The 13,174-nt window shown below is 36.3% G+C and overlaps 1 protein-coding gene across 16 annotated transcripts in view; it reads left to right on the top strand.

The window, feature by feature from the left end:
• The window catches only part of ANKRD17 (ankyrin repeat domain 17), a 170,778-nt gene that overhangs the window by 131,380 nt on the left and 26,224 nt on the right, over positions 1-13,174 (top strand). For all 16 annotated transcript variants that reach the window (XM_021100390.1, XM_021100382.1, XM_021100389.1 and 13 more), the window contains 3 exon segments: positions 633-728; positions 2,569-2,685; positions 12,838-13,009. In XM_021100390.1, the coding sequence (XP_020956049.1) occupies positions 633-728; positions 2,569-2,685; positions 12,838-13,009 (385 nt within the window).

Here is a 13,174-nt window from a genome sequence, read left to right as displayed (position 1 = left end):
GATTTACCTCAGGATATTGAATATAGTTCCCTGTTCTATAGAGCAGAACTTGTTTATCTCTTCCATGGCGAATAGTCTACACCTACTGACCCTCACAGTCCATCTCTCCTGGCCCCTGGTCTAAAGATTTTGAACTCTACCTAGTGAACTGTGTTACAGTGCATAATATAATCATCACTCATGCCTTAGGAAAGTGTTTTATTTCTTTTGAACTATCTACTACAGTGCTACGCATTCAACTTTTATCTGAAAGAACAAAAGTGTTATTTCTACTTTTTTAATGCTTAGAATTAAAACAGGATGCTCATTATCTAGGGGGAAAAGATAAGGGTTTTTTTTCTTTCAGACATAGCCTACATTTCTTTGATTATTATTATTATTTTTTTAAATTTAGAATTGTTTAAGTCATGTTATTCTGGAGTTTCTTGGAGGGTGGTATAAAAATGAACAATGTAGTCTAATCTAACTGATTAGAACCAAAGCCTGTCTCTCTTTCATTTACAGTACAGATACTAACCAATTTAAGTCTTTACTTCATGGCACTAAGGTCAATGGAATCTTTGTAAAGACAGACTAGATTTACTGAATCCTGTTAGTCTGTTTTAAATCTAACAGCGATTTCTATTTTTTAGGGTCATGTGAAGGTGGTGCGCTACTTAGTCAAAGAAGTCAATCAGTTTCCATCAGATTCTGAATGTATGAGATACATAGCAACCATCACTGATAAGGTAATATATTGGTAAAACTTCCAGTAGATGAGCTTGGCATTTCATTTGTTTTTTTATATGTATGTATGTTCCACACTAAGAAAAAGAAAAGGTCTTAGTCTGAGCAATAATGTGTGGTATATAGCAGTTTTCATTTAGCTAGTATTTGAGAATGAAGTATGCTATTTAAGACTCTTCAGATTACTTACCTAACGAAATAATAAAACATTTTCTGTAATAGAATTACTTTATCTTTTTAAGAAATACTTAAGCTAATTTAATTTTACTGTCAATGCTAAACAATCTAAAGCAAATTATTATTATTTATTAGTGCTATAATCTATCCAGATTAATATCTCTTCTGAAAGAAACAAGTCAGTGGATTTCTTTTTTTATATATACACAAGAATTAACTTAGTAATTTTAATTAGAATCAAAACTAGCATCTTCAGCATAATGTAAAAGCTGGAATAACTATCAGCTTAAGAATGAATTTGCTAGGATTTTTGCAGGAAAAGTAGGGGAGATAAAATAAATCCTTTTAGGAGTTCCTGTTGTGGCTCAGCTGTAACGAACCCCCCCACTAGAATCCATGAGGGTGCGGGTTTGATCCCTGGCCTCCATCAGTGGGTTAAGTGTCCCAAGTTGCTGTGGCTGTGGTGTAGGTCGGGAGCTGCAGCTCCGATTAGACCCCTAGCCTGGGAACTTCTGTATGCTGCGTGTGTGTCCCTTAAAAAAAAAAAAAAGAAGAAGAAGAAAAAATGCTTTGAGTTGTAATTGAAATCTTCTGCTGGTGACATTTTGATTTACTGGTTATACTAATATTTGAGTAAAATCCTAAGACACACCTCTGAAAATCTAAAACTGTCTTTCTGACTTTTCTCAGCAATTATTACGATAGTGAGTATCTTTTTCCCATAAGTTTTGTTTTGTCTAACATAGCTAACTATTCATTGTCTTACCTGCCTCTAGATTCTTTTATGGTATTAATATTAAATTAAGTAGTTTAATTTAAATAACAAAATACAATTTAAAATTTTTCAAAATTTTAAAAACCATTTTTTTGGAAAGGAGGCAGAGATTAAAAATAAAGCTTTTGTCTTAATAGGAAAATATCCCTTTGCTGTCAATTTTCCTGTCTATAAAATCCCTTCATTTGCTGAAAATGAAGTCATTGAGAAAAATTTATAAATACCCGTGTCTGATTTTTTTGTTGTTGTTTCTTTGTTTGTTTTTGTTTTTTATGGCCACACCTGCAGCATATGTAAGTTCCTGGGCTAGGGGTCAAATCAGAACTGCAGCAGCTGACCTACACTATAGCTCACGACGAAGCCAGATCCTTAACCCACTGAGCGAGGCCAGGGATCGAACCCGCATCCTTGTGATACTAGTGGGGTTCATTACTGCTGAGCCACTGTTTTTTCCGAGGGATTTCTTGAGTAAGAAGTTATAGCAACAAAGCTTAAATATTTGAGAGCAGTTCTTACTACTTAGGTGTTTTAAATGTCTTTAAACCCATTTTCTTTTGTTGACACTGAACCTTTCCTTTATCCTATTAACCAGCTTAAAAATTATATCAACTCTATTTGCAGTATGATTTTTTATATTTAAATTGTAGGAGTAAATAGTTTTGGTTTCCAAAGTACTGATCAAATGGTTATTATTTTGAAGAAAGTAGAGGCTCTGTGCTTACATTTATTTTTAAAAATATACCATTTAAATTATGTTTTTATTTGCACCCTTTTTCACCCTATAACTGATCTTTATTGCTAATGTTCGTTCATGTACCCTAATTAATATTTTCAGGAATCTCTTAATATTAATTTTTTGAGGCTGCAAACATCTTAATTTTTCATTTTAGGAGATGCTGAAGAAGTGTCATCTTTGTATGGAGTCAATAGTACAAGCCAAAGATAGACAGGCTGCTGAAGCAAACAAAAATGCCAGCATTTTATTAGAGGAGTTAGACTTGGAAAAGGTAATGATAAGCTGTACATATGAAAAATACCTACTTTTTTCCTTCTTGCTTTTCTTCCTCCTAATATGTAATCTGTGGTTGCTTTGATGTGGTTTTGCTTTACCTTATGTACATGGTTTTCCTTGGCATTATGAGGACCTTTGTAATCAAATTAATAAGATGTTATTACAGGAAATGCATTTATCTGGAAGTCAGAGAACCTAGCTTCTAATGCTCCATTACCTCAGCTAATCCCCATCCAAATCTCTATCTCATTTATCTAGACCTTGTAATTTGTTGCCAGCAGATTTATCAGAAGTACAAAATGCGCTTACAAAGGAATAACCAGTTAGCAAAATACAACCAGTTGATGGAATGTCTAATGAGTATCTTTTTAAATGGATGACTTCTCTAGTACTTTCTCTTTCAGGCACACTACAGCATCATTCCCATCTATGCCCATGGGGAGTAAAAAAAAAAAAACGTATAAATGTATAGTTTGGACAGTCCCATAGCTTCTTCTTTACTTCCTGTTGCTGTCTAACTGTACTCTAAAATGTAACAGAAATAGTAATCATAGCAGGAAAAGAATTGCTTGGTCATATTTCATCTTTTTTAAAAAAGGTTAAAAGTGCTATAAAATTTAACAAGGACTATTGAAAGGATATGCAGTGATAGTCCCAACTCCCCATGCAGTTGAAAATCCATGTATAACTTTACATTTGGGCCCTCCATATCTGCAGCTTTGTATCCAGGGATTCGACCAACTGCAGATCATATAGTACTGTAGTATTCATTTAAAAAAATCCCACACACACGTGGGCACAGTTCAAGCTTGTTTTGTTCAAGGTTAGTTGTATAACCTTTTTCATTTAAGTCAGGTCCATATCTTTTTCATTATACTTGCTAACTTTGTTAAGCTATATATTTCATCTTAAAATAAAGAAAATATGAATTATTTTAAACATTTCTAATTGAAATGTGAAAATAGTTATTTTCTGGAAAATATAAGAGGGTCCTTATTTTTAAAAAATTCTAGTTTAGATTCTGATCAAGTGAAAATTAGCATTTTTGTCCACTTTGAAGTTTTAATTGAATATGAGCACACTGAGAATAGATATTGTTATAATCACTGTATTACTTGACCTGTTTTGTATTTAGTTTTATTTGATAGTTAATGTCTACTAAATACCAGGCAATATGATAGGGCCAATTTGTACGATAGAGTATGTATTATTTGAGTCTTCTCTAGCACCGTCATATTACAGATGGAGAAACCATCTGTGGGAAGTTAAGTAATTTTGCCTAAGCTAGGCTAGGATTTCAACCCACTTTTTTAATTCTGAATCCCTGATTCCCTCTCTGTTAATTGAAGATACCCACCTTTTAATTCCATCTTCTTGAAGTATTTATCCATTTCTGCATTATTCTTTTTTTTTTTTTTTTTTTTTTTGTCTTTTTGCCTTTTCTAGGGCTACTTCCCACGGCATATAGAGATTCCCAGGCTAGGGGTCGAATTGGAGCTGTAGCTGCTGGCCTACGCCAGAGCCACAGCAACGAGGGATCCGAGCTGCGTCTGCAACCTACACCCACAGCTCACGGCGACGCCGCCGGATCCTTAACTAACTGAGCAAGGCCAAGGATCGAACCCGCAACCTCATGGTTCCTCCTCAGATTCGTTAACCACTGAGCCATGATGGGAACTCCCTATTCTCTTATTTTTAAAAGTCAGAATCTCTAAGTAATAGTTATTTCATGATGTTTTTTCTCTCTGCATTTTTTATAAATCATCCTTTTCTGTAGCTGAAACATAGATATCTTTTTAAATAAAATCTTTGTTTCATACCTTTGATGTTTATCATTATGTGAAATACATTTAGGGATTTACTGCGTACCTATGGATTACAGAGTCAGGAAGTAACTTTTAGGAGATCGTATCTATGTGATGTCTGTTATCAATCAACTTCAGTTTTTGTTTTTTCTTTTATTCTTTATTACAATGATGTCTTCAGTTTAAACTGTGAAATATACAAAGATAACTAAGAAACATGTCATCACAGGTAACTGAAATTAAAAACCTGGTAGGGTAATTAAAAGTCCTCACTTCTACAATTACCTGTAGAGCTTTTTCAGACCTCATGTGATCTGCCCACCTGTACCACTCCTTACACCTCTCTGGTCTTATTTTAGTACTTTCTTTTGGTCACTTTGCTCCATCTGTGGTGGTTGATCTTGCTATGCCACCTGCTTTGAACGTCAGTCTCCCTTCCACATTCTTTCTACTCTTCTTCCCTTCTACATTTTCATATTCTAAAATTTTAGCTACTTATTTGTCTCTATCAGAAGACTGTGTGCACCACAAAAATGATGCTTGGCATTTTAGTAAACATTTGTTGAACAAATAAATATCCATGTATACAAAGATGATGTACTTTTTTAAAAAATAGAATTACTCTAATATTTGCTTTTCCCTCTCTCAGTAACTAAAGAATATTGTCAGTTGATAGTGATTTAAATAATTGAATAATATACTCCATAAGTTTTGTTTCTAGTTTTTTGTTTTTTTGTTTTTTTTTGTCTCTACAAAAAATGCTGCAATAAACACCTTTATACATATCTCCTTATATTTTGGTGCTTTTATTTTTATTGAGTAAATTTCTTAACTTGGGTCAATATATTTTAAATTTTGATATGTCCAAAGTATTTTCCTACTACCATCAATAAATACATAAGTGTTTGTTTCCTTGAATTTTTTGCCAGCCTTTTTTTTTATTTGTTTTTGTCTTTTTGTTTTTTAGGGCCGTACCTGCAGTATGTGGAAGTTCCCAGGCTAGGATCTAATCCAAGCTACAACTGCTGACCTACACAGCAATGCAGGATCCGAGCATCTGAGACCTACACCACAGCTCATGGCAATGCTGGATCCTTAACCCACTGAGTGAGACCATGGGTACTAGTTGGATTTGTTTCCGTGGTACCAGGTCAGGAACTCCTGCCAGCCTTTCTTAACCTTGATGTTCATGCTTTCAGAGCTTCAGGTTTAAAGCATTTCAGAAGGAACTTCTTTCAAATGTCATTGCATATTTTCCAATAATATTAGAACTCAAAGGTGATAATCTTTTTTTTTTTTTGGCTTTTAGGTCGCACCCTCGGCATATGGAGGTTCCCAGGCTAGGGATCACATTGGAGCTGTCGCCACCAGCCTACACCACAGCCACAGCAGTGTGGGATCTGAGCCTCATCTGAGACCCACACCACAGGTCACAGCAGCACTGGATCCTTAACCTACTGCGCGAGGCCAGGGATCGAACCTCTGTCTTCATGGATGCTAGTTGGGTTCGCTAACCACTGAGCCATGATGGGAACTCCAATAATTCTTAATCATAAATTAATTAGATATAAATTCTTCTGCATGCACTGATACTTGAATGGGGGTGGTGCATAGATAGAATTCTAGGTTAGAGAGGAGACTCTTCTTGGCTCAACTCTAGCCCCTTTCTATTTGAAAAACTATCAGATTGAGATATGATAGTGTTGGTTCACTTTTTTCTTATGATTTACATCTGGAAGAATATAATTTTTTGCCTTTTGAGACACAGTACATTCTCGCTTGACCATTTCCAATTTAATAACATCATTGGAGTTGATCTTGTTTGGTTTAACATGAATGTTCTGCGTAGGTAACTCATTACTTGTAAAAAATGCTCTTTTGGTCAACCTTTCTAATTCAAAAATGTTGATTAATAGGTTTGTAAAAACTGCTGCTGAGGATACTATTCATTATATTTATCAGACTCCCTTATCTTTATGCAGCAGCTATTTGATTTACTGAGCACTTACTGTGTGGAAGAGTCCATGTTCTGGAGCAGTTCATCTGGTCAAACTATGGAATACCCTGGCAGTTACTTGCTTGTTCTCTTAGGTCATTAACAACTAGGTCATGTTTTGGGCTGTTAGAATCTTTAGTGGGCATTAGTGGTCTTTATTTTTATTGTTTCACTGCTTATTATTTCTCTCCTTTGTCTTTGTAAACTTTCATAATCTTTTAGGGAGTTATGGTATATTTTCAAAATATTACTAATAGGTTTTTAAAGCTGGGTTTTTTTCCCACCACCTAAAGCTATTAATATGCCCACCTCACAATCTCAATTTTATATATTCTATTCTCTGATTATCACCTCTTGTGTTTTTAGCTTAACTCCCTCTACAGTTCTACCTCCCACAATCCTGAAAACATTCTGTCTACCAATAAATTGTAGGACCCATTTATCCTACCATCTTTCACTGGCCTTACTCTTTTCTTTCTTCTTACTCTTACCTTTCTTACCTAAAACCTAGTAACTAAAGATGTCTGGGGGGAAAAAAAGCGTTCATATCTTGATGACTAATATTACTTTAAATGTGTGACACTGAGCCCTTTAATGTTGCCCAGTAGTCAGAATATATATTTCCCTAGTTAAATTTATTCTCCCTCTCATCTAGACCATTATTTTTTTCTTCATCCTCTGACTTCTAGTACATCCTCTTCTTCACCCTCAGTTGATTACCTTGCATCCTGCATCAGTGAGGAAACTAAAGCATGAGAAGGAAACTGCCAAAGACTTCCCTCAGCCTGTCTTCCACCCACCAACCCCTGTACCCATATACCTCATACCAGTTGCTAGATAAACTTGTTATTACTAGATCCTGTTTGTTGTCTGCTATCTCTTACTCAGAAACATTGTGCCATCAATTCTCTTTTCTTCTTTTATCATTTTCCCTCCTCTCCTGGATCATCCTCATCATCATATAAGCTTGTTTAATCAGTCTTGAAGAACATTTTGATTTCTTTTATCTCCCCAGTTTTCAGCTATAAGCCCATTTCTTCACTCTCATTTGCAGCAAAACTCCTTGTCTGTTTTGTCTATATCCAATTCTTTTTCTTCCCCTTGGAATCTACTCCTGCCAAGCTCTCAATTCCACATTTTCACCAAAACTATGTTTCATAGTCTCAGTGACTCTTATGTAGCTAAATCCATTGATTACTTCTCTCCCCCATCACAATAAGCCTGATAGCACCTTATATTCCTCTTCACTTGGCCTCCATTACACTACACACCCTTGGTTTTTCTCCATCTTTCTGGATGTTTCTTCTCTGTCTCTCTTTCCTCCACCCCTCTTGGTTGGGAAGCCATTTAGCTTATTACATGATTGTCTTTATTCATTGGTCATCTCATCCTGCTTCTTAACTTTGAATATATACCAGCTGATCCCAAATTTGTATCATCTCTTACCTGTATTTCCACAATAGTCATTTAACTAGTCTTCCTGATTCCATTATTGCGCTGCAGTTTATTCTCCATTTAACACTTAGAATGATCCTCATACATCACTTAGATCACATTACTCTTTTGCTCAAAACCCTACAATGCCATTTCCCTCAGAGTAAAAGATACACTTCTTTAAAATGCCCTGCGGGACCTTAGGTGATCAGGCCCCCTGATATGCTCTCTGAAAGTCACGTTCTGCTATTCTGTTCTCAGCCACACTGGTTAGACTTAAACATTCCAGACCTACATGAACATACTTAACAAGCTTATGTATGGCTGTTCTCTTTGCCTGAATACTTCAAAACTTAGAGAAGTTTACTTAAACTTCACCTTCATGTTCCCTTACATATCCCCATGTCACACTTCTCTTCCTTCACTCCAGTATTCGTTTTATATTGTACTTAACACCTTTTCAAAAATGAAAAGGTGGGCCATTTACCATTGCCCACTCCCAGCCAGCAACTAAAGGTAAGCTTTGTGGGCTTCATGAGGGCAGGGATGTTTTGCCTGCTGGTGAGTCCTAAGAGACTAGAGCCATGTTTAGTACATAGCAAGTTATCAATAGATTTTTTTACTGGATCCTGTCCCATGCTTCCCTTTTATTTATTTATTTTTTTGTACTCCTTAATTTCTTCTTTTGTTATTGTTACCATTACTAATTATTCAGAAATGAAATCCCAATGCCATTTTCAGATTCTCACTTATCTTTGCTCCCCTATTCTCTATATCCATTAAATAAGATAATGTAGTCAGTGAACTTCCCCCAGTGCCTGGCACATATTAAACCCACCATATTAGTGGTATCAGTATCATCACCATCACCTTTACTTGAGCTTTGGTGGTCTGTGTATGAGCCTTCTGTTCCATCCTCTCCTGAGTTGTCACTTCTCACCTGAAATATCGCAGTAGGCTTCTTAATGGTCTCTCTATAAATACCTTTGCTTCTGTCATCTTTTGCCTTCAGTCTCATCTTTCTTTGTTCCAGTGTAACTTTCCCATTTTCCATAATTTCTAATACGCAGGTGAGATTGCCTTCTTCCATCCTCAAAGTCCTTCATCTCTCTTCATTATCTGCATGGGACATTTCAAGTATTAGCTCCTCCTGTTTTCTCCAGGCTCATCCCTCACTGTAGTTTTTACTCCTCACACATCTCATTCACCAGATTTGCATAGTGTTTCTTTAGTTTGGACTGCCTCTCCCTAAATCCTTAAAATTCTCATATGGAAAAGCTTAACCCTCAAATGTCTATTTGTTTACTGTATCTGCAGTTAGAAATCACCACTTGAGCTACTGCCCTTTCCTTTTCCACAAGCAAGTTATTTATTCTACAGTTTCACTCTTTTCTTCAGACCCTCTACCCTCCCCCACATCTGCTCACAAACAATAGCAGTTCCCCAGTAAGTGAAAATGAGGTCTAGGCTTGTACCTTGTGAGAGCATAGAGGCTATAGGCTAAATCTCTACCCCTGTGCTCCTTTATCTCCAGACTTACTTGAATCTCATGCTTTGGTTAATCTGTTTTCCCTTTTTCTCTTTTGGATCTTTTGCCAAATTTTTACATCCTCTCCATACTCCTTTATCTTCAGTGCCTGTGTTTAAAGAACTCCCTCCCTCTTTCTACAACTTAAACTAGTTAACTATCCAGATGAAACTTTACCTCAAATTTAGTATTTGTTTCCTTATCCAAATATTTTGAGGGAATAATCTATAATCTATGTCTTATTGACCCTGGGTTGTTTTGTTTTGTTTGTTTGTTGTTTTTGTTTTTGTTTGTTGGCTGCACCCCCCACCCCCACCCCCGGCATGTAGAAGTTCATGGGCCAGAGAGCCAGGGATTGAACCTGTGCCATGGCTGCAGCAGCACCAAGGTCTTTAACCCACTATACCACAAGGGAACTTCCATTGTTGACTCCGCCTTTATTTCTTTTCATTCTCAGCCCAGAATCATTTGCTTACTCCTCCAATATTCCATTGAGCTAACAATGGCATCTAACTGCTGAATCCGGAATAAGATTAGACCTCTCATACTTGTATCTTTACTGATATTTTGTGATACTTAACCAATACTGAATTCCCTTCCTTCATGAAACTTCTCCCATTGAAGCTGCTTTCTCCTGATTATCTTCCTTTGCCTGATATATGCCTTTCTAAAGTCTCATTTTTCTTCCTTTTATTATCAGATATTCCCTCCCCTCCACCTTCCCCCTTTCTCTTTGTATGTACACACACACATACATATATTAGCTTTTTCCCTTTGGTGATTTCATTTAATTCATTAGTTTCAGCTACCACGTGGAAACTAATAATGCCTCTTTAAGTCTGTATCTCTTTTTTCAAATTCTGCTTAGTTTTATAGAGCTCCATACCTTGTAGGTCCTTTTGCAGCCATAGTCTTTCTCTCCTCTAGAAACAAATAATTCTGCTAGAACTTCTGAATTTGTGCCCCACTTTTTACCAAGTCTAAAGGGTTAGTAAAATCTATGACATTACCAAATTACCAGCCTCACAACTTCAAAATTTGGAAACAAGAGTAAATACCTAGCCCTTAGGGCCAACTGAGAGTCTGATAATTCAGACTCTGGCCAGGGGGCCAGCCTCTACAGACTGAGCTTTCTAAGCCCTGAGGCCCATGCATACCTCAGGATCCAGCCACACCCACACACATAGACCGTTCCCAGCCCATCACGCACACCCACACCTAAGGCCAAATGGGCTTGGAAGAAAGCCTTCTTTCAGATTTTTCTATTTTTTATTTAAAAAAGTTACACCCAACCTTGAATACCAGTCACAATACTTCCTACCACTGGACAAATTTTAAACATCAGGCAAAATGAACAACTCAGCTGAGCCAAAAGTCTTAAACCTCACCTATTAGTTTTATCCCCCTGTGTTTCTCACAGCTCTTCTGGCCATACAGACATGATATAGATAAAATACTATCTATTTTTATCTATTAGTTTTATTATTCCTCATTCCGAATTGGAGAGGCTTAGTATATATCTGTAGCCACAGTTGCTTTGAAAATGTTTTTCTGGCACACCCTTTGCCCCCACTTCCACTCCGTCATTCCATTTTACACTTACCTGTTTATTTCGTCTGAGGCAGTGCTAGACAGGACAACATCAGAACTCTCTCACTGGGGCTCAGGCAGAGGTGTAGAAAGTATGATTCCTGAGGACAAGCAGCTAGCTACCTTAAGGCGGGGCTGAATGAGCTGAGTCACACATGGTCAGTGCCTTCTTTCAAACTCACCAATCGGGTAGTACTCCTCCTCCCTGGAAGTGAACTAGGGTGTGAAGGTCACCAATTACTGTTTTTTTCCCCAGTCCTTTGGAAAGGTCGAAAGCTCCTTCTTTACTGGTCTTCAGAGGAACCTTGTGTACTTTGGGAAAACTAGCAAAAATTTCTAGAGGGTAGGTGCCATGCAGACAGTTTATGTAACCTCATTTTCCACTGGTGTTCTTTCCTAAAATCCGTCTGTCTGACAAAATATCAGTGTTCTAAGGATTCTCCTTAATTACTTCCTTTTTTAGAAACTAAAGTCTTATCTCTTATCCAAGAGAATGTAATTATTGTACCTTGCCCCATGGTGTAAAAATTTTCAGTGTGGGCAAAACCTTTCAGGTACCCAACAGAGATTTCAGAAGGCAGGAGGGCTGTCTAGTAAAAGAGACTTAAAGAATGAAGTTTAGCACTTTTTTTTTTTTTTTTCCTCCAAGAAAAATAAGCCAGGAGTTCCTGTGTGGCTCAGCGGTAACTAAAAACCCAACTAGTATCCATGAGGATGTGAGTTAGATCCTGGCCTCGCTCAGTGGGTTAAGGATCCACTGTTGCTGCGAGCTGTGGTATAGGTCACAGATGTGGCTGGGAACTTCCATATACTGCCTTAAAAAAAGAGAGAGAGAGAGCAAGATTATTGAACTTTTAAACTTACTCTTAGCTTTTTTTTAGTGTGAAAGTAATAGGTACCCAGTTTAACAAATGGAAACAATGAACAGTTATATAAAATCAAATTGAAAGACAACATCTCCTGCTACCTCTCCTTGAGGCCTGTGCTCTAGAGGTAATCACTAGTACGCCTTTAATTTGTATCCTGTTACCCTTTTGAAAACATTTTCATGAATAGAGCCACAGAAAGAGTTCTCTCTCTATATATATATATGTGAGAGCACTGGTCTGCAATTTGCCATTCTTTCCTAACAAATGTAAAGTATGAGCATTTTCCTAGGTATATATTTATAACTTCTAATGGCTCCCTAGTATTCTGTGAATTTATAGTTTTTAATTTATCTCCCTCCCCACAACCCCCCATGCATTTTTCTTGTTTCCATTTACTACCATTGTTATTAATCTTGCAGTGGAAAGTATTGGACCTATATTTTTATACTAGAGATAGTCATTTTAGGATAAATTCTTAGCATAAGCAGTTTGTAATTTTCACAAGAGGCTTTCTAATTACCTTTTCTAAAATGTCAATATTTATACCAATGGCAATGTAAGAAGGAATTCATTTTCCCAAACTTTTGCTATCTATATGTTTTTTAATTTTCCAAAATGAATGAGCAAAACATGGTAGCTAATTGTTTCAATTTATATTTCTTTTGTGATTATGAAGTTACACATCTTTATCATTCATCCATTTGCAAATTAGATTGCCTTATCGTTAATTAATCTTGCCATTTAAAAATATTATTTTTTCTTTACAGTGATTTGAATGTGATCTTTGATCAAACAATGGAGTGAACTAAGATGACTTAGAATTTTATGACATCCCACTACCCTTATAATAAAATGACATTATGTGACAACATTTTTTCCAAGGTAAATTCCAGTGTTATAATTCTGTTTTATTGATTCTTGACAGTTGAGGGAAGAAAGCCGGAGGCTGGCTTTGGCTGCCAAAAGAGAAAAGAGAAAGGAGAAGAGAAGAAAGAAAAAGGAAGAACAAAGAAGAAAACTAGAAGAAATCGAAGCCAAAAATAAAGAAAACTTTGAACTCCAAGCTGCTCAAGAAAAAGAAAAGCATAAAGTTGAAGGTATTTTTCTCTAAACCATCTAATTAATTTCATGTAATATATTCTGTTCAAAGCTTTATTTCCTTAAATATCAGTAACTTAAGGTAAAAATAGATCTCTTAAGTTATTAAGCTGTTTTCATTTACTGAATTCTTCCCCACTTTTTATTAAAAAGACTTTCAAACC

Source organism: Sus scrofa, chromosome 8 (assembly GCF_000003025.6).
Source record: "Sus scrofa isolate TJ Tabasco breed Duroc chromosome 8, Sscrofa11.1, whole genome shotgun sequence".
In the NCBI taxonomy this organism is placed as follows: domain Eukaryota; kingdom Metazoa; phylum Chordata; class Mammalia; order Artiodactyla; family Suidae; genus Sus; species Sus scrofa.
Note: the sequence above shows the minus strand (reverse complement) of the source record. Positions and strands in the feature narration are given on the sequence as shown.